At 44.2% G+C, this 26,732-nt stretch overlaps 1 protein-coding gene across 1 annotated transcript in view; it reads right to left on the reverse strand.

Annotated features, from left to right (window-relative positions):
• Positions 1-26,357, reverse strand: part of LOC133507082 (metabotropic glutamate receptor 4-like) — a 149,158-nt gene extending 122,801 nt beyond the window's left edge. The window contains exons 1-2 of the mRNA XM_061831697.1: positions 25,788-26,357; positions 22,916-23,894 (exon numbers count right to left, since the gene is read on the reverse strand). Of these exons, the coding sequence (XP_061687681.1) occupies positions 22,916-23,455 (540 nt within the window). The 5' untranslated portion in view covers positions 23,456-23,894; positions 25,788-26,357. The remainder of the gene's footprint in view (positions 1-22,915; positions 23,895-25,787) is intronic.
• Positions 26,358-26,732: the final 375 nt, after the last annotated feature.

Below are 26,732 nucleotides of genomic sequence, written 5' to 3' on the forward strand. Positions count from 1 at the left end.
ATGTGACGGGACGTGCGTATATGCGCTCGCCAACAATGCTTGCCGACAGCAGACGTGATTTTTCCGCTTCCAGGCGGAATTCCGTCTTTTTAAATTGCATTGATTAAATATATATATATATATATATTCTCCATTTTTCTCCAATATTCCGACCGTAACCCGTGCCAGAATCCACACTTGTTCAAATTCCGGTCCGACTTTTGCAAGCGAGGTGGAAGACTAGATGCACGTCTGTTGATTGGTCGAATGTGTTCCTCCTGACCAATGAAAACGCTTGTTGGATATGAGGCGGTTCATTGGGCCATTTTGAAGTCGACACGATGGCGGTGCTCGAGGGGAAAGACGCCTCTCGAGTGAAAGAAATTGACAGATATGTCAAAAAATAAATTCCGATGGGATTGGATGGAACGAGAAATCGTCGATACAGTTGGAAAGAAGGAAGCTACCACTCTGTTAAGCGACTTCGTTCGCAAAATCGATTGACCCGGAAAAAAAACATTGTGCACGTGGTGTCAGAATACTGTTGAGTATGGATCAAGAGGTTTCAAGGCATTGGAAGTTCACGCGAAACGTCAAAAACTGTCATTTTGGGGGGTAAAGGTATGCACCTAAATAATGAACGATCATATTGTGTACATTTTGAAAACAAAATAACGTTTATTTACATATGTACTAGATATGTTTCATTCATAATGCAATTTATAAAACTTCCACGTTGAAATTGGTGATCATAATTTGATCATGCTTGCAGCCCCCAGAACTATTTTTCAGTCTTTTTTTATACAGTTGAAATCATGTCTAAGACAGAGTATTTATGTAAAAAAAAAAATTCCGGTGGTGGGCGGCGCATACGCACGCTGTCATTGTAAACCATATTGATGAGCTGAGTAAGGACTGCAACATTTGTCATTATGAGTGTACCCCTTTAAGAGCAGAGGGGGGCGGTGCAAGGTGAACTAGGAAGAGGAGCGAGTGGCAGTGCAGCAGGTCGTTGTTAGAGAAAGTTACGTGGGCTGCCAAAATGTTCACGCCGTCGCGCAATGGACCGTACCCCTGCTGTATACAGTATGTCGTTGTGAGGGCTCTGCGAGCCTTACGCAACCACCAAAAGGGCCAGGTATGGCTCGCGAGCCACAGGTTTCCGACCCCTGGTCCGCACAGAAGCCCCCCAAGGTGATTACCCGAGCCATAACAGACACAAGGATCGTGAAGCTCTTTAAAGAACCCTATGAAATGAAAATAAATAGTGTATGTGTCCTAAATTTGTCACATGGTGAAGAGGAGTGTTGTTAACAACTCTGCCAAATTTGAGTGATTCAAAAAAAGTTGCAGTATATAAAATGAGGCTTCACGTTTGTGAAAAATGAAACGGTTTGCGCCACTACTTCAGCTCTGCTGGCGTGTCTCCAGCGATTCCGTAGAATCTGACGTGATCGTTTGGCAGTTTTGTGTCCATCCATGTTTGTGATTTACTCGTGTCTCAAACGGTCTGGGGAGGTGTCCACGTCGGTGTTCCAGGCAGCCGGACAACTTTGAACATTCACCCAGTCTTACTTTAGCTCTTTCCATTCCATCTCCATCACAATAGCCGTTTTCATTTCATTTTTAAACTCCAGCGTTTGGGCAGACTCTGACATCAGGTCACTCGGCGGTGTTGCGCGCATCCCTATTTTTTACGCATTTCCTATTTCACGAGACTCGCTTATGCGTAATTGCATTCTTAAGCGCATTGTTTCCCATTGTGTTCCCGGCATATGCCGCGATACGCGCCGTACGCAGGCTAAACTTCATTAACCCAAATCAGCCCCATTTGCATAATGTCCAATTATATGCCTGACAACTGAATTATTACGTCTTCATTTCACACACTTCAGTGCCACGTTACGCTCCGGCGGCCAAACGGTGCCCGTCAGCGGCACATTTGGCAAAAAGTTTCACTCGCGCGTCTTTGATTTGACCGTCGTCCGGGGAGCTGCGCGGCACCGATAGCATCCGCTCCTCAGATCCGGTTTTCCGCCGGCAAATCTCCTCCTCTCGTGCGTGACGTCACCACCAGAAGTGACTTAGCCGTGCGTGCGTCTGGCGGGAGGCGATAAACACGTCTGCTGACAGCCTGGCTCGGGCTGATCCTTTTCCTATTGTATTCAAATATTGTCAATTACATTTTTAAAGGCGATTTTCTTTGTCACGATTTAAGAGCGTTCCCGTTTGTTTTCATCGACACTGTCCGACATTTTATTTTAGTCACCGGCAATGCGGGTACTGTATTTAAAAAGTGTGACGTCACATCGTGTCCCTTACGATTGTTATAATATATTAATAAAGGTTGTGGCGCCATTACCGACAAGAAAAATCCAAACGACGGCACGGTGGGCTCAGCTGGAAAGTGTTGGCCTAACAGTTCTGAGGTTCAAACCCAGACCCGCCTGTGCGGAGTTTGCACGTTCTCCCCGTGCCTGCGTGGCTTTGCTCCGGGTGGGCACTCCGGTTTCCTCCCACATCCCGAAAACACGCCACATTAATTGGACACTAAATTTCCCACTAGGTGTGATTGTGAATGCTGCTGTTTGTCTCCATGTGCCCTGCGATTGGTCTGGCAACCAGTTCGGGGTATAACTCCCCACGACACCTGTGAGGATAAGCGGGTAGGAAAATTGGATGGATGGCTCTTATATGAATATAAAAACACCAAAGTGGACATTTTGCACTTACAAACCATAGTTATACTTCTTATAAACTTCTGCCTATGCTAAACACAGCTGCTCCCCCCCCCACATACACAAATATCACAGACTCGCTGTATCATACTTCCTTGATACCAATTTCTACTTTCCCATTAGCCAGGCCTCATTGCCACCAGTTTGTAGCATTTATCGAAAGAGTACAAATAAAAGCGAGTTGGTGAGTTTTGCATCAAATGTAAATTAAAAACACCCTAACTGGAAGTGGGCATTTTTTTTTTTTTTAGCTCAACTGGTGTGGGGGGGGGGCTCCTCTTAGCCCCGCCCCCACCCAACTCTCACATTGACTTTTCTTGAACAATGAAATGTTTGACCATTCACTCTCCATAGCCAAGGACAACACACAATATTTATTTGTATTATTGCTCCCTCGGGTTCGAATAAATCATATTTGCAGACGTCCAAGAAGTCTCCGGGCCCGGTTTTGAACGAACTCGAGTGACCTCTTGACGACCTTTAAAGGGCAACGGGCTCATCAGCCCACGCGAAACAGGAGCGCAGACTTCCCCGTTGACGGCCCGACGTCAAACGCGACATCCTTTGAGCGCTAATTGGCTCGCCCCGGAAAAAGGGCATCGCTCTTTCGCTGGAAGCCGTTATTACTCGTCCCAGGTCCGTTCATTTTTTTATTGTAATAAATATTCCTCAAAAAAAAAAAAAAAACACACAAACAAAACATCTTGTTGAAGCTCATTAAAATTTGGCTCTCAATTATTATGAATTTTTAAGTAGGAGCAGAAATTGACCTCCAGTGCCTTTCATTAAATGCTGCCCCGACAAGACTATTTTCAGCTGTTGATTGGGGCTATTTAAAAAAAAAATGCTTATGTTTATCGCTCATTTTTTTGGGGTGGGGGGGTACACTATGACTCATCATTGCTGTGAATGCGTATTAGTAGTGGAGAGTAAATTGAATATTATGGAACATTTACTCTTTATAGCACTTGCCCACTCATCGTGTGAAATTGAACGTCCAAGTAAATCATTTATTATCCGGATATGTACGTAAATGTTTTGGTTTATAGTATTTTTTTAAGTCCTTTTGTGTGTGTGTGGTGTGTGTGTGTGTGTGTTGTGTGTGTGTGTGTGTGAGTGTGTGTGTGTTATTATGTCCTCCCAGTCTGCCTCTGATTTTGCTGTTTCTTGAAATTCCTTAAAGGCGTTCCTGTCCCAGCAATGTTGTGTGTTCGTGTTTGTACTTTGGGAAGCTACAGAACTTATTTACTCCTCCAATTCTACTTCTTTTCTTTCTTTTAGCTGCATTTTTGTTTCAATTTGAAAAATGTTCAACTGCAGGGTTCCAATAGAAGATGAAGTGGCGCCTCTTCAGTGTTGTGTGCGTCCATGCTTAAGTTCTGAAAAGCTGCACGATTTATTTGTTCTGCCCACTCTGCCTCTTTTCTCGCTTACTATTTTACAGCACTTCTCCACTTTTTTTTTTAATCCATTGAAAATTCACACAAGGTCCCCCTTCAACGTAGTCTTTTATGTGAAATTTTATGTTTGAGAGAGCCATGCGATTAGGTCTTCCACCATCTGCCTGTTTTTTCCTGCATCTCTTAATCACATTTGCCTCAATTTTACAGTTCTTTTACGGTTCTAGACCACAATCCGTGCCAGAAAACTGTTCGAAAAGTGAATTGTTCGAAAACCGAATCGATGTTTCCCATTACAATGAATGGAAAAAGAAATAATGCGTTCCAAGCCAAAACAATTGAACTTTTTAAAGCATGTTTTTAGCTTTTCCTGGTGATAAACTGCATAGTAGAAATACATGTATAGTTTGAATATTTTATATAATAAAATAATTTAAGAAATATATTTATTTTTTGCTTAAAATGTATGCTTTAGTAGTTGAGTAAGTTAGGCTGGGAGCGCATTGCGGTATCTGTAGCGACTTGGCCCCGAGCCTTGTAAACTTATTTTATTGACAAAAGTGAAAAATAATTTCAAACAAACAATGATGATGAGGAAGGGGGGAGCATTTCTTTGGAGCCATGATTGGGGGTTAATACGAGATGATGAGAATGGGATGAAAAGAAAAACAGCAGTCACTACCGGGACACGTCTGTGCACAGAAGCTTCGTCATACAGAATAACAAAAATGCGCCGATTGCGCTGCACGCGTTATGTAATTTTTTCTTTTTCGGGGGGCGTTCGAATAGACAATAACAAAACGCATCGTGGGTGGGTCAGCTGCTTGCGTCGGGCGCATTATGTTATTTCCGGGTTTTTTCGGCGGCGTGGGAATTCACAACAAAGGGTGTTGTGGGTCAGCTGGTCTGGCAGCACGTAATATGTTATTTCCGGGTTTTGTTGGGGGTGTTCGAGTACCTATTTTTGTCCGAAGACAGAAGCAAAAAATATCTTGAAATTTTTGTTCGAAAACCAGTTTGTTTGAAAACGGGGACGCCGGCGTACTTGTTTGGCATTTGTGAAGCCAAGTGTTAAACTGACAATCAAAGCAGGGCAGAGTCGAATTCCAGCATCCCAGGTTGCTGCCCTGCAATGTCACGTTTTGGTTTAAACTCCCTCAACATGTACAGCCCCCGTCTCCGCAACCGCCGCAGCTTCTTCTTAATCGTACGCATTAGACAAGCACCTGTTTTGTCTTCACGCTTTGTCTAAAAGCGTCAGCTTGGCGGCGGCGGCGGGCGTTTCCGTGCTTGACGGTTTGCCAGAAGCGGGAATTAAACAACACCTCTGACGCTTTCCACTTCACGCGCTATTCAATTAACATGTCGCAGAGAGACGGGCCTCTTTGTACACGCGCAATAAAAATAGCATCATCAGTGTGGATTGTAATCATCTCAATATTCCAAAAGTTGCCATACTCGTAAATTTCATCTCATCTCATCTCATCATGTGCCTACCCCAGCTAATTTTTGGCGAGCGAAGCGGGGTACACTATGGATTGGACAACTCTTCACATTTGTACAATTTAGAGTAACCAGACAACCTAGTCAAACCTGAGGCCCAGGGGCCAGATCTGGCCCGCCATATCATTTCATGTGTCCCGCCTAAGGAAACCGTGTGAGTCTACTTCATGTTCATCTGGAGCAAAACTTTCAATTGTCGTTACTGTTAATAACGGATTTTAGAATATGAAAGTTTGGAGTGATGCGAGAAGGTGGATGCGTTTAGTGTTTGGATCATTTTGGCGAATCCAGAACTTCTGAATTATGAGGAAGAGTTGCAAACCACTGAACATCTTCTTTTCCTTTTTCTTTCGGCTTGTCTCGTTAGTGGATTCCATTCGAACCTCGTCTGGCAGCCTATCCATTATTACCGCAAACAGGAAGGGGCTCAGCGCGGATCCCTGATGCAGTCCCACCTCCAACTTAAATTCTTCTGACACACCTACGGTCACATCTCACCGCTGTTCTGCTGACCTCATACATGTCCTGTCCTATTCTCATGTTTGTTTTGCAAACCACTGACCATCCGACTGGAAAAATCTGACTTTAATCCGAAATGTCGGCAACCCAATGTAGCATTTTGTCTCGCACGCTGCTCATAAATTTTAGAATCTGCAGTTTTTGTCAACTTGGCAACTCCTTGTTTGTAATTAAAGCAGCGTTCACATTTTTGTCAAACCAAGGCGAGCTGTCACCGCTCGTTCCGATCCTCCATTTTGTCCATTCGAGCGTCAGTAGCGTTTGTTGTTTTTTTTTTGTTTGTTTTTTTTTCCCTCTCTGTAAGTGACAACTTGGCAGCGAAAGACGCGACACCCGAGACGGATGACGACAAGAAAAACCTTTCCGACTGAGATTGTGTTTGGAGACGACAGCTGTTGCCGCTTTGGTTATTCACGGTTCAGTTCCGTCTCCAGGAAAGAGAATTATTACGTTATTTTAGCAAACACGGCCGCGGCGCTGGGAGATTAGTTTTGCTTCTGGTGCTTGTGTTATCATGCTCTATATGTTATTACTATTTAAACAGCAAGTTAACTTGAGCAACTGTAAAAAAAAAAATCCACCGTAAAAAAAAGTTTCACAATGAACCATCGTACATCTGTTGAGGATACTTACTTCAGATTTGGAAGTTTTTTTTTTTTTTTTTTTTACTGGAGTTAGTTTTACTGGAAAAAGTCCATCTGTAAGTGGCCTTTCATTCAAAAATTAGTCATCTAAAGTTTGTTTTGGTCGAGACCAGTTGGGCTCAAGTCCGTTTTACAGGTCGCTGACTCATTTAGCACTGCGCTTCTATTTTTTTAAAGAGTTCCTGAACGGTCAGTGAACACACCTCGAGGAGGCAGTGTTTTCTTTCCCAACTTGCGACCTGTTCTTTGACCGGCGACGGTGGACGTAATGACATAGTTTCATGTGCGAAAGTGCGTCTTCGCCGATTTTTGATGGCCGAGTCACATTTGAAGGAGGTGGGGGGGTGGGGGGGGAGACGCGCGCGGCCATCAAGACTCTGTTGTGTCGCTAATCGATGTTGTTGTGGTGAGACACAAGTCGGGGAAACAAGTCACTGTCATGGCCTCCGTCTGGTCAGCCGCGACTTGTTTCCGCTCCGCGCGCAGCATCCACGCCCGGAGGCATTTTTCTGCAGGACGACATCACCGCGTGTGCAGACTGCTCGCTCGCACGCCTCAGTGGAGAACGGCGAACTACATCCCGAATTTCCACCCGGTCTGGTGGCCTTTTCATCAGTCTGCGCCACTTAAAGACGAGCACCTGCGCGTCCACGTTGTTGACGTATTTGTACGTTGCCCGTCTGGCATTTGTCAAGCCAAGTGTCGGACTGACAATCAAAGCAGGGCAGGACCAATTGGAGGCTGTCTGAGGTGATTCAAGAACTGGCTCGGCCGAATAATTCGTCAGCAGTCTGGAAAGAAGGAAATCTCGCGCAAAAGTGCTATTGCATAGCCTCGATATCTACAAACGCTTCTGGGTTCTTCCTGGCGGTCTCAGCGAATGTTACAAGCTTCACACAATTAACCAGAACCTTGACTGGCCGCTCGAACGCTACGTCAAACTCAAACGTCGGACTTTAAACCAAAATGGCAGACTTCCTGGGTTTTTATGGTTCCTGAGACTAAACATGTTAGATCTTTCTTCTTTTCCTTTCGGCTTGTCCTGATTCAGGGGCAGCGTGTCATCTTTTTCCATCCAAGCCTATCTCGTCCATCTTCCTCTCTAACATCCACAGTCCACATGTCCTCCCTCACAATATCTATCAACCTTTACTTTGGTCTTCCTCTCGCTCTCTTCCCTGGTAGCTCCATCCTGACCATCCTCCTACCAATTTCCTTACTCGCTCACCTCTGGACATGTCCAAACCATCGAAGTCTGCTCTCTCGAACCTTGTCTCCAAAACATCCAACTTTGGCTGTCCCTCTAATGAGTTCATTTCTAATCCTATCCATCCTGCTCAGCTCAACACCTTCATTTCCGCTACCTCCAGCTCTGCTTCCTGTTGTTTCTTCAGTGCCACCGTCTCTAATCCGTACATCATGGCCAGCATCACCGCTGTTTTATAGACTTTGCCCTTCATCCTAGCAGAGACTCTTCGGTCACATAGAACACCAGACACCTTCCGCCAACCGGTCCACCCCGCTTGGACCCGTTTCTTCACTTCCCTACCACACTCTCCATTGCTCTGTATTGTTGAGCGCAAGTATTTGAAGTCGTCCACCCTCGCCATCTCTTCACTCTTCGTCCTCCACCCCTCTCATGCGTGCACATATATTCTGATTTACGTCAGCTAATCTTCATTCCCCTCCTTTCCAGTGCGTGCCTCCATCTTTCAAATTGTACTAAACGTTCGACGTGTCTGCCAAATACCATGATGCAAGGTCAAACTGATTTGAGGCCATGTATTTGGATTATCATTTGATGTGGATTATGTTTTTGGAGGGTTTTTTTTAAATTTGGTATCTAGTACATTTAGTTCAAATGTAATGGCACGTAATCAGTTGAAATCGAAAGGTTGTGCTCATCACTGAAATATGCATGAAAACTGAAATGAATAAATAACCATCTAATAGCCAAAGTGGTGGACTACCTTTTTCTTTTGTCGGATGGGTTTTTTAGACTTTTTTGTGGGTGTACTCATCATTAGAGACATCCCCTATGGAAATGACGCTAAATTAGCCACTTCAAACCAAAATGGCAGCCTTCCACTCGTTTGAAAAAAAGCCTCGACATTTGTGTTTCTTGTGTCCAACTGCTGATTGGGATCGATGCGAGGGAACTGGCCTTTCCCCAGATGCAATCAGTAATTGGTCAAACCGTCGGGACGCTTACTTTGACACGCAATAAATCCATACGTCAGCTGGCGTTGATCATAATGAGCCTTTCGACATTTTTTGCCCCCCAGCGCATATTCGGACGGACGCGTCGGGCATCGGCGGGCGATTGTTCGGCCGTCTGTGAACAGCGTCCAACCTTTTGTACCTTGATAAGAAATCAATAGCCCACGGCAAATGGATGCCAAAGATCGCCATGGTTACGAGCTGACGGGCTGAATGCGTCTCCACCATTGTTCCGCCGGCGCTTCACATCCAAGTTGGCCGCCGCGGCCTTACTTAACCTCCCGGCGCTCTTTGAAGGAATTCCTTCTGTTTTTCTGTCCATGAACTCGCTGCGTTTCAACCCCCCCCCCCCCCTTCAGACTTGATTCTCATTTTTATTCTTTGATTTTGTTGCAATATTGCATCATTCTCTTCAATTAGGATTCATTTATTTTGTCTTTTTATTGTCATATCACTGCCTGTTGACAGCTGGGATTGGCTCAAGCACTCCCGCAACCCTCGTGAGGATAAGATTTCTTTTTGTTCTTTTAGTATAATGATATTTCTTGTGATATCACAGCTTTATTCCGGTAAAATTAAGATATTTTCTAAATAATAATCAGGCATTTTTTAATACTAAAATTGACTTCTTGGGAATTAAGAACCTCTCTTTGATCAAAATTTGGTTTGTATGATTAACAAAAGGATGACATTTCAAGTAAAATTACAGCTTCAGCTTCATAAATGTAAAATTCTAAGGTTTTTTTTGTCTTTCTAGTATAATATTTCTTGTGATATTACAACTTTATTCCGTTAAAATTAAGATATTTTCTCAATAATAATCGGGCATTTTTTTAATATTAAAATTAAGACTTCTTGGGAATTAAGAACTTCTCTTTCATCAAAATGTGGTTTGTATGATTAATAAAAGGATGACATTTCAAGTAAAGTTACAGCTTCAGCTTTATAATGTAAAATTCTAAGATTTTTTTTGTCCTTCTCGTATAATGATATTTCTTGTGATATCACAACTTTATTCCGGTAAAATAAAGATATTTTCTAAATAATAATCAGGCATTTTTTTAATTTTAAGATTGAGACTTTTTGGGGATTAAGAACTTCTCTTTCATCAAAATTTGTTTTGTATGATTAACAAAAGTATAACATTTCAAGTAAAATTACAACTTCAGCTTTGTAAAGTTTTAATGCAATTATCATTTTAAAATTATATGATGATGATTATAATAATTTAACTTCATTTGTGGTAATAAAACCAATTAAAATGGAAATATATTTTGTTTCCTATAAAAATATAACCAGTCGTAACATTATGAACTATACTTGTCGTTCTGACTTCTCTCTAGTTTTAGCATTAGCACAGCTAATTAGCGATGTGCATTAGCACTCCGGTTAACAAGCTAACAACAGCAAAACTTTTCATTAGTTGGGTTGATCTAGTAGCAATTTTCTGCACAGATAAAATTGAGGCTTGATGGCCAATACTTCAATTTTATTTTCCACTTAGCTACCATGCAACAAGGGATTGCTGTTTTTTTTTTATTATTTTTTTTTTAATGTAGCCGTTGCAAGCTACAGTTTATTTGCTCTGGTGGTGCCTCATGTTACGTGACATCATATGCGGAAGGCATCATATTAATTAGCCGCAAATCTGCAAACAAATCCAACAAATGAAGTCAACAAACGGGAGGAAACATCCATGAGATGGACATATGTGTACAGAGGCACCCTCCCACGCGTACGCTCGCGTCTGCCGTGTGAAGAACGCCGACAGATGGTCGAAGGTCCGCGTTGGGATTAGCGGTGAACGTTTGTCGCGTTTGCAGGTACAGCAAGAAAAACTTGTGACTGGATTTCTCGTTTGTCTGCACGATTACGAAGGCAAAATGCAATTGAACCAAATTGGATACAAGTCGTATAGCGCATCAAAGTCAAAATCATTATTTTGGGGGACATGACAAAATCTGAGGAAAGCTACAGTTTCCGTGTTCAGAAGACGTAATCATTGACGTGTAAATTAAAAAAAAAATATATATATATATATATATATATATATATATATATATATATATATATATAAATCACCCAGATTTAGTGTTTTCTAGTAAAATGATGACAATTGCCTTTAAATGTATATTTTTCTTCCCAACATGTTTTATTTCTATTCTCTTACATTAAGAGTATTTGTCATCTGATATTGTCCCTTTTTTCTTGTAAAATTAATTGTCATTAAGTTATTTTTGTAGTAGTACTCTTTTGACTAGCAAAAGTTGCAATTTGCTATAAAATTACAGTTTTGTTGTTTGAAAGTATTGCATGATTTTTTTTTTCGTGTACCATAATTTCCGGCCTATAAGCCAAGACTTTTTTCACACGGTTCAAACCCTGCGGTTTATGCGGTGATTCGGTTCATTTGTGCATTGTTTCTAACGCCCACAAGGGGGAACTCGAGCGGAAAAGGTAAGAGTGAGACCGGTGGAATATATGTCCCGAGGAAGTGACTTTTACAGGTCTGGCCCTGTCAGCACTGCGCTAGCGAGTTATTGCCGTGTTTCAGTGATTTTTACCAGTTTGTTTTTTTTTTTAACCGGCCCTGTTAGCGTGGCGGCGCTAGTGTTAGCAATAGCAGCACTGGCGTTAGCATTAGCATGCCGGCGCTGGCGTTTAGCGTTAAACTCTCTGTGTACCGTCTTTCTTTGTAAATATCTCGTGTTTCAATGTGGGCACTCGCGGCTTTTACACAGCTGCGGCTTATGTATGTACCAAATGGTATTTCCTTTACAAATGTACTGGGTGAGGCTTATAACCAAGTGCGCTCTGTAGGCCGGGAATTACGGTATATATATTTTTTTTAATTCCCAGCAAAACATTAACATTCTTGCAACAATTTTTCTGGACATGTTGATTTTATTCAATTTGAAAAATGATTCATTTCTTGTGTAAATCTGACTTTATTCTTGTAAAATTCCATTATTATTATTTTTCTCTGCCTCTCCTTGTCGTATCCCAACTTGGTCTGCTCTTGTCAACTCTTCTTTTTTTTTTTTTTTTTTGTCCCAAGCCAAACCTCATCTGCATTTGAGCGAGCACAACGTATATAACGTGTCACATGTTCTTCCAGTTGTTTGCGGCGCGAGTGTCCGTCTCGTGGCCCGGAGTGTTGTCACAATATATCTTTTCCACACAAATGGGTCACCAACGCGTGAATCCCCCAGCAAAATAACACAAGTAGAATCTGAAACGATACCATATATATATATATATATATATAAAATCGAGGGCTTTTTTTTTCCACACCCTGAACGCACGCTTGAGTTTATACTGATTCCTTTTAATTTATTGGATAACCTTTAAAGAGAATTTTTTTTCAAGGCTAATTAAATAGCAGCCACTCGTTGTTTACGCCGGAAATTAATTTGACTTTAATCACATAACAAGCTGTTGAGAATGCAGTTAAGAACAGAAACCCTTCGTTGGGCTGTCACAGTCGGCACAATTTGCAAGGGGGAAAAAAAAAAAAACAAATAATCCAACAGGCCACGACAAATAAAAAAAAGTGACATTAAAATTTAAATGGCTTCTTAAACGCTTAACATTACAAAGTGATTCTTGTAATACCTTATCTTTTACTGATAAAATTATGACTGTTCTGCTGTTTATTCTTGGACTAGCACAACTTTGTTGACATAGAATTACAATTTTATTTTTTGGCTTTGCACTTCATTTTTATTCTTGGAAATTGGTTTCTACTTTTTTAAATTCCAACATTCTATTTTTAATATTTTAAGTTTTTTTCCAGGAAAATCTTTATATAATTTTGCTTATGTAAAATGTTCTAGTAATAATTTCATAGATTTTATTTATGTAATAATTTCAATGATTAAGTCTGTTTATTCTATTTTTTATGTTGTAAAGCTCCTTTTGTGTAATAACGGAAATTACATTTGTAAAATCAAAATGTATCAAATCCCATAAAATTAGTAATTTATAATTAATTGATTTATGATCAATTTAGTTTGCAGAATTTGAGACGGCAAAATCGTAAATGCTAAACAGTTAACAATCTTGATGAGCATTAGCGACCTAGCGTTTATGATTTGAGGTAAAAATGCTAACTACCATTCAGCTTCCTCATACTTCTCAAGTTACATGTATATGTACATCACACGTGTTAGAATGCCTTAAAAATGACTTATAGACTGTCCTCTGTCATTTTTGTTAAAGTTTATCCGTGGCCCAACACTCCGTCTATCGTCAATAAACGTTAATGTGAAACATTAGCTTTGGCGCTGCAACAATGTTCCGGGTGGAACTTTTTTGTTTTTTTTTTTTTTTTTTTTTTTAGCGCAGCAGAGCTTTGAGGAAAAATTTTGTGACAACCTGTTTTTGAAGTGCATTTTGCAGCTTTTCTACCCCAAATACTGTAAATTGAAGGCCTGACATAAAGTCAACAAAGTCTCGCATTGAACAGTTGGACTCCACTTGATTAATTCAACTGTGTACGCTGCCACGACGGCACTTTTCACTCTCGAGTTGGCGGTAGAAGACGTCGCTCGCACCTTCGAGGCTGCGCTTGAAGTGCGCGAGAAACTTTGACGCGCTTGATCTGCCCTCTTTTTTTTTTTTTCCTTTCTTTGTCCCTGCTGTGTTCCCGGCATTTAGCGCCTCTTCCACCCGAGCCTTCACGCGTGACCTGATGATCGGCACCAAAAATTGGTGACAGACAACGTTTGGGCCACAAAATTAAAGCTCGTTGCCGGTGTCTTTGGTTTACGATTCACACAATTCAGAAATGAAAGAAGGAAAAAGAAAATGCGTGGAAAGTGGGGATTTCCTCAAATTGGAAGCAATCGAAAAACTTGCTTCTTACAAAAAAAATAAAGTGAAATAATTTTCTCATAGAATTATTATTTTATCACAAAAAATTATATTTATTTAAGATGTTTTCTTCTGATACATAAATAAATCAAAATTCTAACTGGAATAGTTGCGTAACTCTGATTTATTTCCAGTGGAAATAATTTTTTTTTAATATATATATATATATATTTTTTTTTAATTTATTTTGTATTTTTCAGTATATTAAAAATCACAATTTTCATCATCTAAAATTTTGACTTTTTCAGCTAATATTTAGACAACTCATGCGTTGCTACTCATGATGCAGTTTTTATTGGGATAATTTGACTTGAGTTGGGCAGCACAGTGAAGCCACTGGATACAGCGTTGGCCTCACAGTTCTGGAGACCGTGGTTCAATTCCCGGCCCCGCCTGTGTGGAGTTTTCATGTTCTCCCTTTGCCTGCGTGGCTTTTCTACGGGTGGGCACTCCAATCCCCCCGCACATCCCAAAACCATGCATTCATTGGGGACTCTAAATTGCCCGTAGGTGTGATTGTGAGTGCGACTGTTGTTTGTCTCCATGTGCCCTGCGATTGGCTGGCAACTAGTTCAGGGTGTACCCCGCCTCCTGCTCGATGACAGCTGGGATTGGCTCCAGCACTTCTGCGACTCTTGTGAGGATAAGCGGCTCAGAAAATAGATAATATTAGTTTCCTTTGTCTCGGTCTTATTTTTGTAAAATTTTGGGGTTTTTTTTACACATGACGGCTTCTTCATCCTTTCAGCCTCCCGAATTCTTCTTTTTGCCGCTGCCGTCGTTTTCCCTCCAACCAGACGACTCCCCGCAAGTGTTCTTCACCAAAGCAAAAAACGCCGGACGGTTGACATCGGCGTAAATGAAGTCACCAGAAAAGCCGCGACAGGGCAGATGGCGCGCACCGCCGCGTTCGACAGGGAAAACAGAACGATGCCATCGCGGCTCCCTCCGGTACGAGTCCGACACGCCTCAGAGTTTATCAACGCGAGACAAAACATGGAGCCGGTCGACGCGGACGGGAGCTCCACGGGTCAGCGTCGCTCGTCCCCAGTGTGAAAGTTGGGGGAGAAAAGATGTGCAACGCTTGTCTGCTCTTGCGTGATAAATGCGCTTCTTCCTCAACGCTTCTTTCTCTCAATCGCTCTTATTTCGCCGAGGCCTCAGCGCGTCATGTCTGCTATTTCAGGCCCGCCGGAAAAAAATTAGGGCCACAGAGATAAGGTTAAAAAAATAAATTAAATAAAAATCCAACTATTGTGGACCCAGACGTATTCCGGTGACGAATTCACAAATTCTTTTCAATCCATCATCCGGTATTCATGGGAGATTTATTTCTGTTTTTCATACCAAAGTCAGAGCAAAAGAAAAAATTAGTCAGAATCTGTTTTCGTTAGGTCTAATTCATTGATAGGGTTTTGTTTTTTTTTTTCGTATAATTTGCCATTTTGTTGGCAGTTCTGGAATGTACCTCGTGCAGCAACAGCAGTGAAACTGGATGTCTGATTGTTTGTGGACATATTTGTTTACGTGCGTGTTATTGAGACTAGTACAGCAGTGAACACTAATAATGAGCCACATGTAAAGCTGTTTAATTTGAGTAATTTAATGGTAGAATACAGTTCTTTATGTAACATGGATTCAGGACTGTATACATGCTGGAAAGCGTGGTGTTGCTGCTTTGTGATCATCTGCATTTTAAGCGATATGCAGCCACCTTGTGCCATGTACAATGGTACCTCGGTTTTTGAACAAATCGGTTTTCGAACAATTTTTTTTGCTCTGGTTTTCAAACGAAAATCAGGATTCGGACGCCCCAACCGGCTGACCCGCGACGATTTGTTATTGTGCTTTCGAACACATCCCCGAAAAAATGGAAACAACATAACGCGCACGACTGCGCGCGACGCAAACAGTTGACCTCCGCACTCCTCTGCACGCGGACGTGTCCCGGTAGTGACTTATTTTTTTCTTCCAATTGAACAATATTAACCCCTGATCATGCCTCCAAAGAAGGCAAGTGGAACTGCACATGTATTTCTACTATGCAGTTTATAATCACGAAAAATAAAAAAATAAAAAAACGAACAAAAAAAAAAAAAACATTTTTTTTTTTTTAGGCTTGGAACGCATTATTCCAGTTTCCATTCATTGTAATGGGAAAACACGCTTCGGTTTTTGAACGTTTCGGTTTTGCGTTTGAGAACCGAGGCACCATGTATGTAATTACAAATGTCTGTGGTATAGTAATTATTCGCAGATAGCAGTGGGCCACTGTACCGTACATAGGAAAAAACTTCTTCCGTCGTTATGGACACTCCCCAACTTTGGGTTTGCAAGTAGAAGCCATTTTAGTAGCAACGCTTATCCTGCGCCCCCAGTCGCCATAGTAACAAAGGCCTGACTCTGACTCACCATTGGCCTGGCACAATGTGGGGCGGGGCATGCAGTTGCTCAGAAACTGGACTGTCAGCCCGCGAGGCCTCAATGCTGACACTGCTACCTTGCTGCCAAGCGGCCGGCGGCGGGGAGGGGTGCCCGTCTGGCACATGGACGGCGCCCGGCGAGTCGAGTCAGCGTGCCCTTGAGCATCGCTACCTCGCCATTTCAAGCAAACATTTACATCCTCTCACTTCTTCTTTTTCTCTCCGGCAGAAGCAAGTAGCTTAGCTCGTATACGCTAGTGCGCGTGTATCCACGGAACACTGTAACTTCTGACCCGACAACATAATGAGAACGGAGCTCTCTCCATTAACGTTTTACTGTTTTGTCCATATGGGCGACGAACATGCTTTACATCACGTCCACATTCTCTCTCTCTTTCTGGCGCTCTCGTTTTGAGCGTTACTCAATTAGAGCGGATGTTGAATGATTGGAAAGCGGAGTGCAAATGGGGGACGGTTATAATGGCGGACCGGGAGAAATACGCACCTCCGCGTCCGTCTCGCCACATCGACGACAATTCTGTGTCCGACTGTACTGCTCGGTGGTTTCGGAACAGACATATTTGGTCAAATTGACTTTTTAATGGCTTGCGTGCGAGCGGTTGGGTTTCTGAAGTGCCTCCCCACCCGTCAAGTGTGAAATTAAACAAGCAAGTAGATCTTCAGATCGCTGCGCGAGGGCCCTCCTGCACTGTTACGTGGGAGCGGGGCTCATTTGCATGATGAGCTCCTCCACGCCGTGTTTTCTTTTTTGCAACCCAGGACTTGATCCGCAGGCCGGCTGAAGATCAAGGGCCACCGTCGAGTTTTAAACACTAACACGCAGAGGCACTCGCGGTCCGCACTTCTTCGCCGCCCCTGCTATCATATCAGTCAAAGGTAAGCAGAGCTGCGTTCCAATTGCGCTGCACGCACAAATGAGTGGTCGCTAACACATTTAGCATCTGATAAGCCGTGCATACGTAAACAGACAAAAGACCACCCGGTCCCTTACACGGCTCTTAAAAAGGATATATTATGGAAAATATACTTTTTAACTCCTTGCATTCAAATACCGTAATTCCCAGCCTACAGAGCGCACCTGATTATAAGCCTCACCCAGTACATTTGTAAAGGAAATACCATTTGGTACGTGCATAAGCCGCAGCCGTGTAAAAGCCGTAAGTGCCCACATTGAAACACGAAATATTTACAAAGATGTACGGAGATTTTAACGGTAGCGCGCCACGTTAATGCTAACGCTAACCACGCTAATGCTAGCGCTGCCGGGCTAATGCTAGCGCCTCGCTAACAGGGGGTGGTTAAAAAAAAAAATCATACTGGTAAAAATCAGTGAGACACAGCAGTAACACGCTAGCGCAGCGCTAACAGGGCCGGGCCGGTAAAAGTCACTTCCTCGGCACATGTATTCCACCGGTCTCACTCTGACCTTTTCCGCTCGAGTGCCCCCCTTGCGGCCGTTAGAGAAAATGCACAAATTAGCCGCATCACGGCTTAGAGGCGGGAAATTACGGTAGTTGGGTTTCCGGAATCCCTCCCCAGCCATTTGATGCGAGTACAGCGAGATATGAACCAGGGCAGGAACTGTGTGAATGTGTCCATAATTGAGAAATTCAGAATTTTGATGTGTTGTGATGTTCAGCTAATTTCCCATGCCACGTTTCTCCTGAGAAAAAAGATCTCCCACTTTCTCGCCATAACCGTCGCATAACACTGTCAGATACACAATCATGTCTACGGCAAAAGGTAAGCAGAGCTGCATTGACTTCTGTTAGTACGTACGTAAACCCGCGGGAAATAGCACCGCATTCCTCCCGTCCGAGCGCGGCAACGCGGGAAGACACAAACGTCGAGAGGAATGCTAATGGCCGCAACCAGCAGAAAGGGACGGGGCGAGATCAGAGAAACGCCAATTAAATATGCAAGGACGCCGCCGACACGCATTAATGAGCAGGGAATGAGTGCGGCGCTTTCACGAGTGGGTGACGATGCTCATTACCTGGATGAACGCGTACGAGTGTGATGTTCCGACACTCATAAAGATTTTAAAAAGAAAAAAAACGAGAGGCGCAAAAAGCAGGTGGTCCCGGTGTGGTTTGGAAGACAAAGAAGATCTCGTGAGTTGATGGCGACGTCGTCCTGCGTGTAGCGTTGAAGAAAACATCTTGGCCATTCTTAGTCCCTGAGCGCGTTCATAACGTGGACCGTATGTGACGCGCCTTTGTCGGAATACCCAAAGGATCAACAATCGGATTGTCACTTCCATGCTACCAACTAATGACATGCTTTTTTTTTTACTTGTCCAAAAGGCACAATTTTTCAGAAGAGTCGACATTCATTGTTCCACTTTTCAATGTGCGACCTGTTTTTTTATGTGATTACATTTTCATGATAATTGAATTTAGATTACGATTTGAAATTAAGATTCATTTGTGGTTACATTTTAGCTTTTGTATAATTCCATACTTTTTTCATTTAATATTTCTATCATAATATGGAAACAACAGTTTTCTTCTAATATCAATATATTAATACATTAATTTATTTATTTATATTAATGTAATCTTTCAGAGGCGCTGTAGCTCAGCGGTAAGAGCACTGGTTTGGTAAACCAGGGGTTGTGGGTTCGTATCCCACTGGGGCCTCCACTCCCTGAGAAGGGTTGCGTCAGGAAGGGCATCCGGCGTAAAAATTGTGCCAAACATATATGTGCGTTCATCTGAGATGACACGCTGTGGCGACCCCGAAAGGGACAAGCCGAAAGATACTTACTTACTTACTATATTAATGTAATCTTTCAATATGTAATATAATATACATTTCATGACCATAATTAAACCATTTTCGAGTATATTGTGTTTTTTCTTGTCATATCCATCCATCCATTTTCTTTTGCCGCTTATCCTCAAGAGGGTCGCGGGGAGTGCTCAACAGCCAGGAGGCGGGGTACACCCTGAACTGGTCGCCAGCCAATCGCAGGGCACATCGAGACAAACGGCCGCACTCACAATCACACCTATGGGCAATTTAGAGTGTCCGATTAATTTAGCATGTTTTTGGGATGTGGGAGGAAACCGGAGCGCCCACCCGGAGAAAACCCACGCAGGCATGGGGAGACCTTGAAAACTCCACACATTGGCCGGGATCGAACCTGGGTCCTCAGAACTGTGAGGCTAACACTTAACCAGCTGCCCCCACCGTGCCGCCCTCTTGTCACATCATAACTTCTTTTGATTCTCAAGAAATGTAAATGTTTTGTTGACATCTTACACCAGATGTCGCAAATCTTTGAACTGCTTTTCCCCGCCTCCTGCCGAATAAGAGCTGGTATAGGCTCCCAGCACTCCTGCGACCCTTGTGAGGATAAGCAGCTCAGAAAATGGAAGGTTGTCATCACAGTTTTCATTCTTGTAATATTATGATTTTTTTTCCCCCCACTTGTAAAATGAAAACATTTTCCCTCGAATGTGACAGACAAACGGCACATTTTCTCGAAAAGAAACTCAAAGAAGAGAGAAGCACGGCTGACTTCCTCTTCAGCATCAGCGTACGCAGACATGGCGACTTTTTTTTTTTTACGTCGCTATCCCTGCGTCATTTTGAAAGATAATCGAATACAGTTTCACATCTGTCATCATCATCGCCCAGACCAGGTCATGATATTAAACTTGCCGCCGGTTCGGTACCTGGTGAACGTGTTGCGGTCGTAAACAAATCTCTGGGTCGTGTATGCCGGGGCGGCACCTAATTTTCTTTCAGCCCATTTTATTGAGCAATCAGCATACTCGCTATGATTTCCCTCAGCGAGAGTTTGGGGGGGAATTAAAAAGTGACGATTGGTTGGACCAACGTCCGAGTTGACTTTTGCGAAGCCTGTGACTTTGTGTGCGTGTGTGTTTGTGTTCCCCGAGTCCAAGTAGACCAAACAGTCCGTAGCACGGTTGCAGTTTGTTTGATAGATTCTGTTCTTTTGTCTGTGTTTGCATATTTATGCCGTCCTTTAAGCTTTAAGCTACAGCAACCGTTTGTAGCACTACTTATCACGTCTGCACGTGTCCCGTCCCGCCGCTCACAACCCTCGTGTCCCCGCCCACTGATACGCAACAATGAAATCGGCAGCTCGTTTGTCATAAACGAAGGCGAAATCGAGATAAAGCGGAATCGACTGTTTCTGTAATTACGTGCGTCACGGGGGGACTGGGTCAGAAAAGCAGAATCGACGTCCCAACGACGGGACGGACGCTTAGCGGCGATGTATCGAGGAGTTTGTGATAAACAGCATGCTGGGATTTTTTTTTTTTTTTTTTTTTTTTTTTACCGTGGGAAAACCTCTTAGATTGAACTCATGTGACATAAAGGTGACATTTTATCGTTTTTCTTTGCCGGAGCAACGCAAAGAAACAACAAATAATGAAGGCGAAGGGAAAGGGAATTTTTTGCTTGAATTATCACAGTCATTCCTTTCGCAAAAGTTTCTAAAGGTCAGAGTCAAAATCAATCTCTGCTGATCATGATAATAGATAATCCATCCATTTTCTTAGCCGCTTATCCTCACGAGGCTCGCGGGGAGTGCTGGAGCCTACCCCGGCTGTCAACGGGCAGGAGGCGGGGTACACCCTGAACTGGTTGCCAGCCAATTGCAGGGCGCATAGAGACAAACAGCCGCACTCACAATCACACCTTGGGGCAATTTAGAGTGTCCAATTAATGTTCTATGTTTTTGGGGTGTGGGAGGAAACCGGAGAGCCCGGAGAAAACCCATGGATCGAACCCGGATCCTCAGAACTATGAGGACAACGCTGTAACCATCTGATCCACCGTGCCGCCTATAATAATATCGTAATTTGAATATTCCAGTCCTTTCCCAAAACATAGACATGACCATTCATTCTGACTTTGGGAAGCATTTTACCCTCCACCGATTGAAGACACCGGATGTCGCAAAGCAGGCCCAGAATATGCCCAAGAAACCAACGAATCCAACAGAGGACCGCACGCTACACCCCAGCATGCCTTGGTAGTCTTGAGATTCAACCCGCACAGATTCAAGACTCCCCATGCCAGATCAAACAAAGCAATCCGGAGAACAGAACCGAGATCAACCATTTGGACACTGGGCGGCACTGAAAGCCTTGCTAGTCCCAAGATTTCATTGTACCCATTGTACAGATTTAAGACAGCTTGGATCAGTCATTCACGGCAAAAAATCTTTTTGGTCCTGAGATTTCATCGTACCAATTCAGGACATCCTCTGTCGGATTCTAGCGAAGAGTCCCCTCCATAATTCACCAGAGCTACAAAACCTTCTTTGCATTTGTAAACAGAACCGCTCGTGTGACTTGCCAAATTGGCTCATTACAATGCTTTTTGCGCAGAGTCCTTCTTCATGTATGTAAGGCGATGCATCTCGAGACCAAAACCAGACGCACCTTCAGAAAGCCCTTTGTAAGTGTATTATTGATGCGTGTGAACGGAGTGTTGTTGTTTTTCTAAGCTTAAGCGCAGTAAACAGCCAACTCGGAAGAAAGACCGCGGCGGGGGGGGGGGGGGGGGGGGGGGCGACGAAAGCCAGTAGTAACATATTAATCGCTTTGCTTCTGTGACAGGCAATACCTCTCATTGCTTAGCAACCAACTCCTCGTGGGCAAAGTCGGAGCGATAAGATTTACCGAGGGATTCCCCCCTTTTGCTCTCGCCGTCGAAAGTTAAAAATGCGTCCGGTGCGTTGCAGCAGCTATCACGCGCAGTGTCTCGTCTCTCTTGTTTTCTTGTAGCGGGCGCAAACAAAAGTAAAAGATTCAGTCAAAAGGGTGCCTCTCTTGGCTCGATATACTCGGTCCCTATCGAAGGTCTAGATCAGGATTTGTAGGTACCGGTAGTCTATTTATTTGGTGGGTCAACCTTCAGCGACACAAATGTTTTCTTCAGATCCTAGTCACAATTTTTCAGCAACTCTCTGTCTTTGTTCCACTAAATTGTTTCCCAAATTCGGACTTACAGATAAACTTGCGATCATGACTTCGAAAGCAATCTGGTCATTCCTTCTATTCATGTGGGAATCAAGTAACAACTGTAGAGGTCTTTTGATATCAAATGAAAGCGTTTATCTTTTGGTCATCGTGAAGCGACAGACCAAATTTCAAGCTAATTCGCTGACACATTTTCAGTGACTGTAGATCCTAGCTATGCGATCCAGATCTTGACTAAAAAATGTTGATTTTTCTTTGGGTCACCACAAAGCTACACACAAAATGTTATCGTAATCTTGTCACAGTTTCTGATTGGTGGTTCCGGATATTTGGCCTTCATAGCAATTCCAGATGAATCTAAAATACATTATTAGGTTAGCTTGTAAATGTTGGTGCGTATTACAGTCTTCTGGAAATTTCACCCAAAAGACAAATATCCTTAGCTCCTTGTGAGTGGTGCATGTCTCAGATATAAGACCCAAATCCTGATCAAAGGTGGATTTACCTTTAGGTCATAGCAAAGGTACATGTCGAACATCATCACACTGCATTCACGGGATTTTGAGTATGCCTGTTCATACCAATTTCACACAAAACACTTGCGGGTGTTCTGCCGCTTGTCCCTACCTTGAAGAGTCTCAGTATGTTTGCCACCATGATGGAAACGGAGCTGGACGACGCTCCGATGACACCCACCACCCTCTCTGGTTTGGTAATGATGGGCGCCCCGCCACCCAGACACTTAACGTCCGTCCCGTCCTTTTCGATCAGCGCCTGCACGAAGGTGAGCGACTGCTCCAAGGCGTGCGTGTCCCGGGAGCAAGTGTCCAGGATCCGGGCGCCCAGCGTGATGTTCGGGAGCAAGTTGTTATCGTTGTTGATGCGGTCCAAGGCGAAGAGCATGGCCTCCAGCCGGTGAATCCCTTTCTCCTTCTTCAGCTCACCGCACGGCTTGCCCTCGTGGCCCCTAGCGTGGACCGGGAAGAGCCCGCCCAAGGAGATATCCCCGTCGATACGGATCGAGTTCAGGTGGGTGTGACCCGGGCCTTTGGGTTTGGCGGCCTGTCCCGCCTTGAGGGAGCTGTCGAGCAGCAACAGGAGCAGAAGAACCGAGCGGTGTCGCCGCCACCCGGTCCCGTCCGGTCTGCAAGGCGGTATGTGAAACATGACCGCGGCTCGTACAAGCAAACCGCCGCAATCAAGAAAATGGAAGCCAGGTAGTCACTCGCGCTGGCCAGAGGGTTAATTGCTCTCCAAGAAGCTGGCACGGGAAAGGCTTCCTCTCATGTCTCCTCTCACTCAGACAGTCACTTAATGTCCAATACGAGCTAAGCTCTTTCCAAGAGCTGCAGTCCCGCTCTCCTAACGCGCACTCCCTCACTCCATCGTCCGAACAGACTCGTCTCCGAAGATCCTGCACTCAGGGCATCGAGAAGAACGCAACTTGGAAGATCACCTCCTTCGGCTCCCTCGTTCAGTCTCTAGAATCTCTTCAAGGCGTCCGCCGGAATCGCTTGTTTTAATCTTCGCTGTCCCCCTCGGCGGAGATGCGCTATTTGTCAGAGCCTTCGGGGCCGCTTGGGTCTGCAGGTTTCACCGTCAATTCCTGCGAGATGAAAAGGAAGAAAGCAGCGGTGAGGTCGTGCGGGAAGGGAAAAAAAAACAAGCCAAATGGATTCGTGTTGGCTTTTCAATACTTTTTTTTTTTTTTTTTTTGCAAATGTAACCTTGAATCAGCGGATAACAGGCGATGACGCGTTTTGAATTGAGACAGCGGCGTCACGCCGTCTCTCAAGGTTGATGGTCACATCCCACGTGCTCGCTTCTCACCTGTCAGCTTTGTCAAAGGCGCGCGCGTTCTCCGGCAAAAAAAAAAAAAAAAAAAATAGTCGCACATTTACTGAATGCGTGGGCTTCCGCTCGGTATGTCATACCGCAACACTCGCATCGTATGGACGGCCCCGAGCCTGCCAAAAACATATATAGTACATCAAATAGAGGAAAAACGTGGAAAAACTAACGCCCCCTCCCAACTTAAAAATGTTTCGAATTGCTTAGCCTTGGCGTGTGTCTTGATTACCGCCATGCTACCTTGAGAACGCCCGGTCTCGTCAGATCTCGGAAGCAAAGCGGGTTTGGCCCCGGTTAGTACTTGGATGGGAAACCGCCTGGGAATGCCGAGTACTGTCAGCTTCTCTCCCCGGCTAAATGCAAAATGGTGCGTCAGGAAGGGCATCCAACGTAAAACTGTGCCAAACAAATGTGCGTTCATCTAGGATGACACGCTAACGGGACAAGCCGAAAGGAAAAGAAGAAGAAGCCTAAGCGTGGGTCTTCTTGCGCAGGTGATGATGTATGTTGGGAAAACGAGAAATCGGGAAATCATTAAAGCCGTAAAACATTGCCCTAATCTCTCTTCACGACAAATGGACCGTTTCTGCATTACTTTGATGTGTCCGCTCACTACGACTGGCAGAATCAATTACGACATTTATTATAGAAGTCACACGTACATCTCCCAAAACATGTACAGTGCGCGCGGCAGAGCACCGCGGCCTAAAGCAAACAGTCGGATGTGGTAATGGCGCTATTAGCAATGAAAAGGGACGTGAATATTGAAAGGGAACGGTCCGACTTAATAGACTTGCTGCATTAAACAAGGAGAGACTCGGTTCGTGTTTTCTGTGAAAACCCTGCCGGTGCTTCTTCCGGAGTGATGCACAACTCCTGGATCGGGTTCTGTCCTTTTAGCGTGAGAAAATTCGGCTTCGTGCGCAAACCAGATTTGCAGCGGTGGTCTAGAAAATCATTTGGATGATGCACAATTACAATGAACGCTTCATTGCTTGGCATACGTTGCCGAGCCACTCCCTTAAAGTGAAAATATGAAGAAAGATTATTGATGGATTATTTCATTTTTCTCAAATAGTTTTCCTTTGGCGGCACGGCGGTTCAGCTGGAAAGCATTGCCCTCGCAGGTCCAAGGTTCAATTCCGGCCCTCCCTGTGTGGAGATTGCATGTTCTCCCCGTTCCTGCGTGGGTTTTCTCCGGGTGGGCACTCCGGTTACCTCCCACATCCCAAAAAACATGCAACATTAATTGGACAACCTAAATTTCCCCGTCGGTGTGATTTTGAGTGTTTGTCTCCATGTGCCCTGCGATTGGCCAGCGACCAGTTCAGGGTGTGCCCCGCCTCCTGCCCGTTGACAGGTGGGATAAGCTCCAGCACTCCCCGCGACCCTCGTGAGGATAAGCAGCTAATAAAATGGATGGATGGGTGGATATTTGCAAAAAAAAGACTTTGCAACTATTATCAAAGATAAGGATTTTTTTTACTTCTTCACTGTCAATGCTGATGATTCATAATTTTTTGAAAGCGTGATAATTATTAAAAAAAAAACGTTCATCTGGCTGTATGAATAATTGAAGCAAAAACAGCTCCCATTGAAAACATGATGGAAATGAAATCCAAGTGTGACATCAGCCTCATTTTTGTACCCTTTCAAAGAAAGGTAACGAGCTTTTCATCCACGCGTACTCGCCAACTTCATCCAGTCGACACACGCAACGATTCCTAGAAGTCGTTCTGGAAGCGCTTTCTCGGCACGGCGGCCGAAGTCGCGAGCAAACAAATCTCGCCCGCGCGCAGTCCACGCTCAGGACGGGCGGGTGAAAGGCTCGAGATTCATTGAGAGCGCACGGGAAGTGACAAGGTTCCGTGGATACGCCCGGCGAGTGAGCGCGAGTCGTTTTTCACAGGCGATTCACTCCGGGTGCCCTTTAACCCCCGCCGGCCGGCTTGAAAGACGAGTGGATCCAGCAGGAAGGCTTCGGGATGAGAGGTGAAAGGAAAGAATCCTTTCCTGTTCCCAGCACGGCCACCACAACTTTAGCAACACAATTTGGAAAATCGGGCCCAAACTTTGACGATATCTCACAAGTCACAAGTCACAAGTTGCAAGCTCCTGAGGAACTTGGAACATGCAAATCCTCTGCTAGCCGCGGGAAGGCCCAAAATAAAGTCCGCCCTGTCATGAGCAAGGCATGGTCACTGCCGGGAGGGGCGTGGCCAGGCCACTGTTCTGGGTGTGTCACAGCTGTTTCACATTCAGACTGTAATTAGACGGGCATTTAAGTTGTAGTTTTCGTCACTGGGATTTCCCAGTTCGTTGCCGTGCGTTAGTGAGTTGCATTCACTGCCTGTGGGACTCTCTGCTTGTACACGTAAGTTAAAGTAACCCCAGTCAGAGCGATTATGTGCCTTTTCGTTTGATCCTGTCCTGTTGAGTTGGTTACTTTGCCCCAGAGTCATCGGACCTTGCTGTATGTCTTTTGGATCCCGCCTAGCTTAGCGTTTCTGTACCTCTGCCTTGTCGGACTGGTACACCTAATAAACCACATTGAACGTTATGCCTCTCCCTTGAAGTCCTGCATTTGGGTCTG

Source organism: Syngnathoides biaculeatus, chromosome 10, assembly GCF_019802595.1.
Source record: "Syngnathoides biaculeatus isolate LvHL_M chromosome 10, ASM1980259v1, whole genome shotgun sequence".
Classification (NCBI taxonomy): Eukaryota; Metazoa; Chordata; class Actinopteri; order Syngnathiformes; family Syngnathidae; genus Syngnathoides; species Syngnathoides biaculeatus.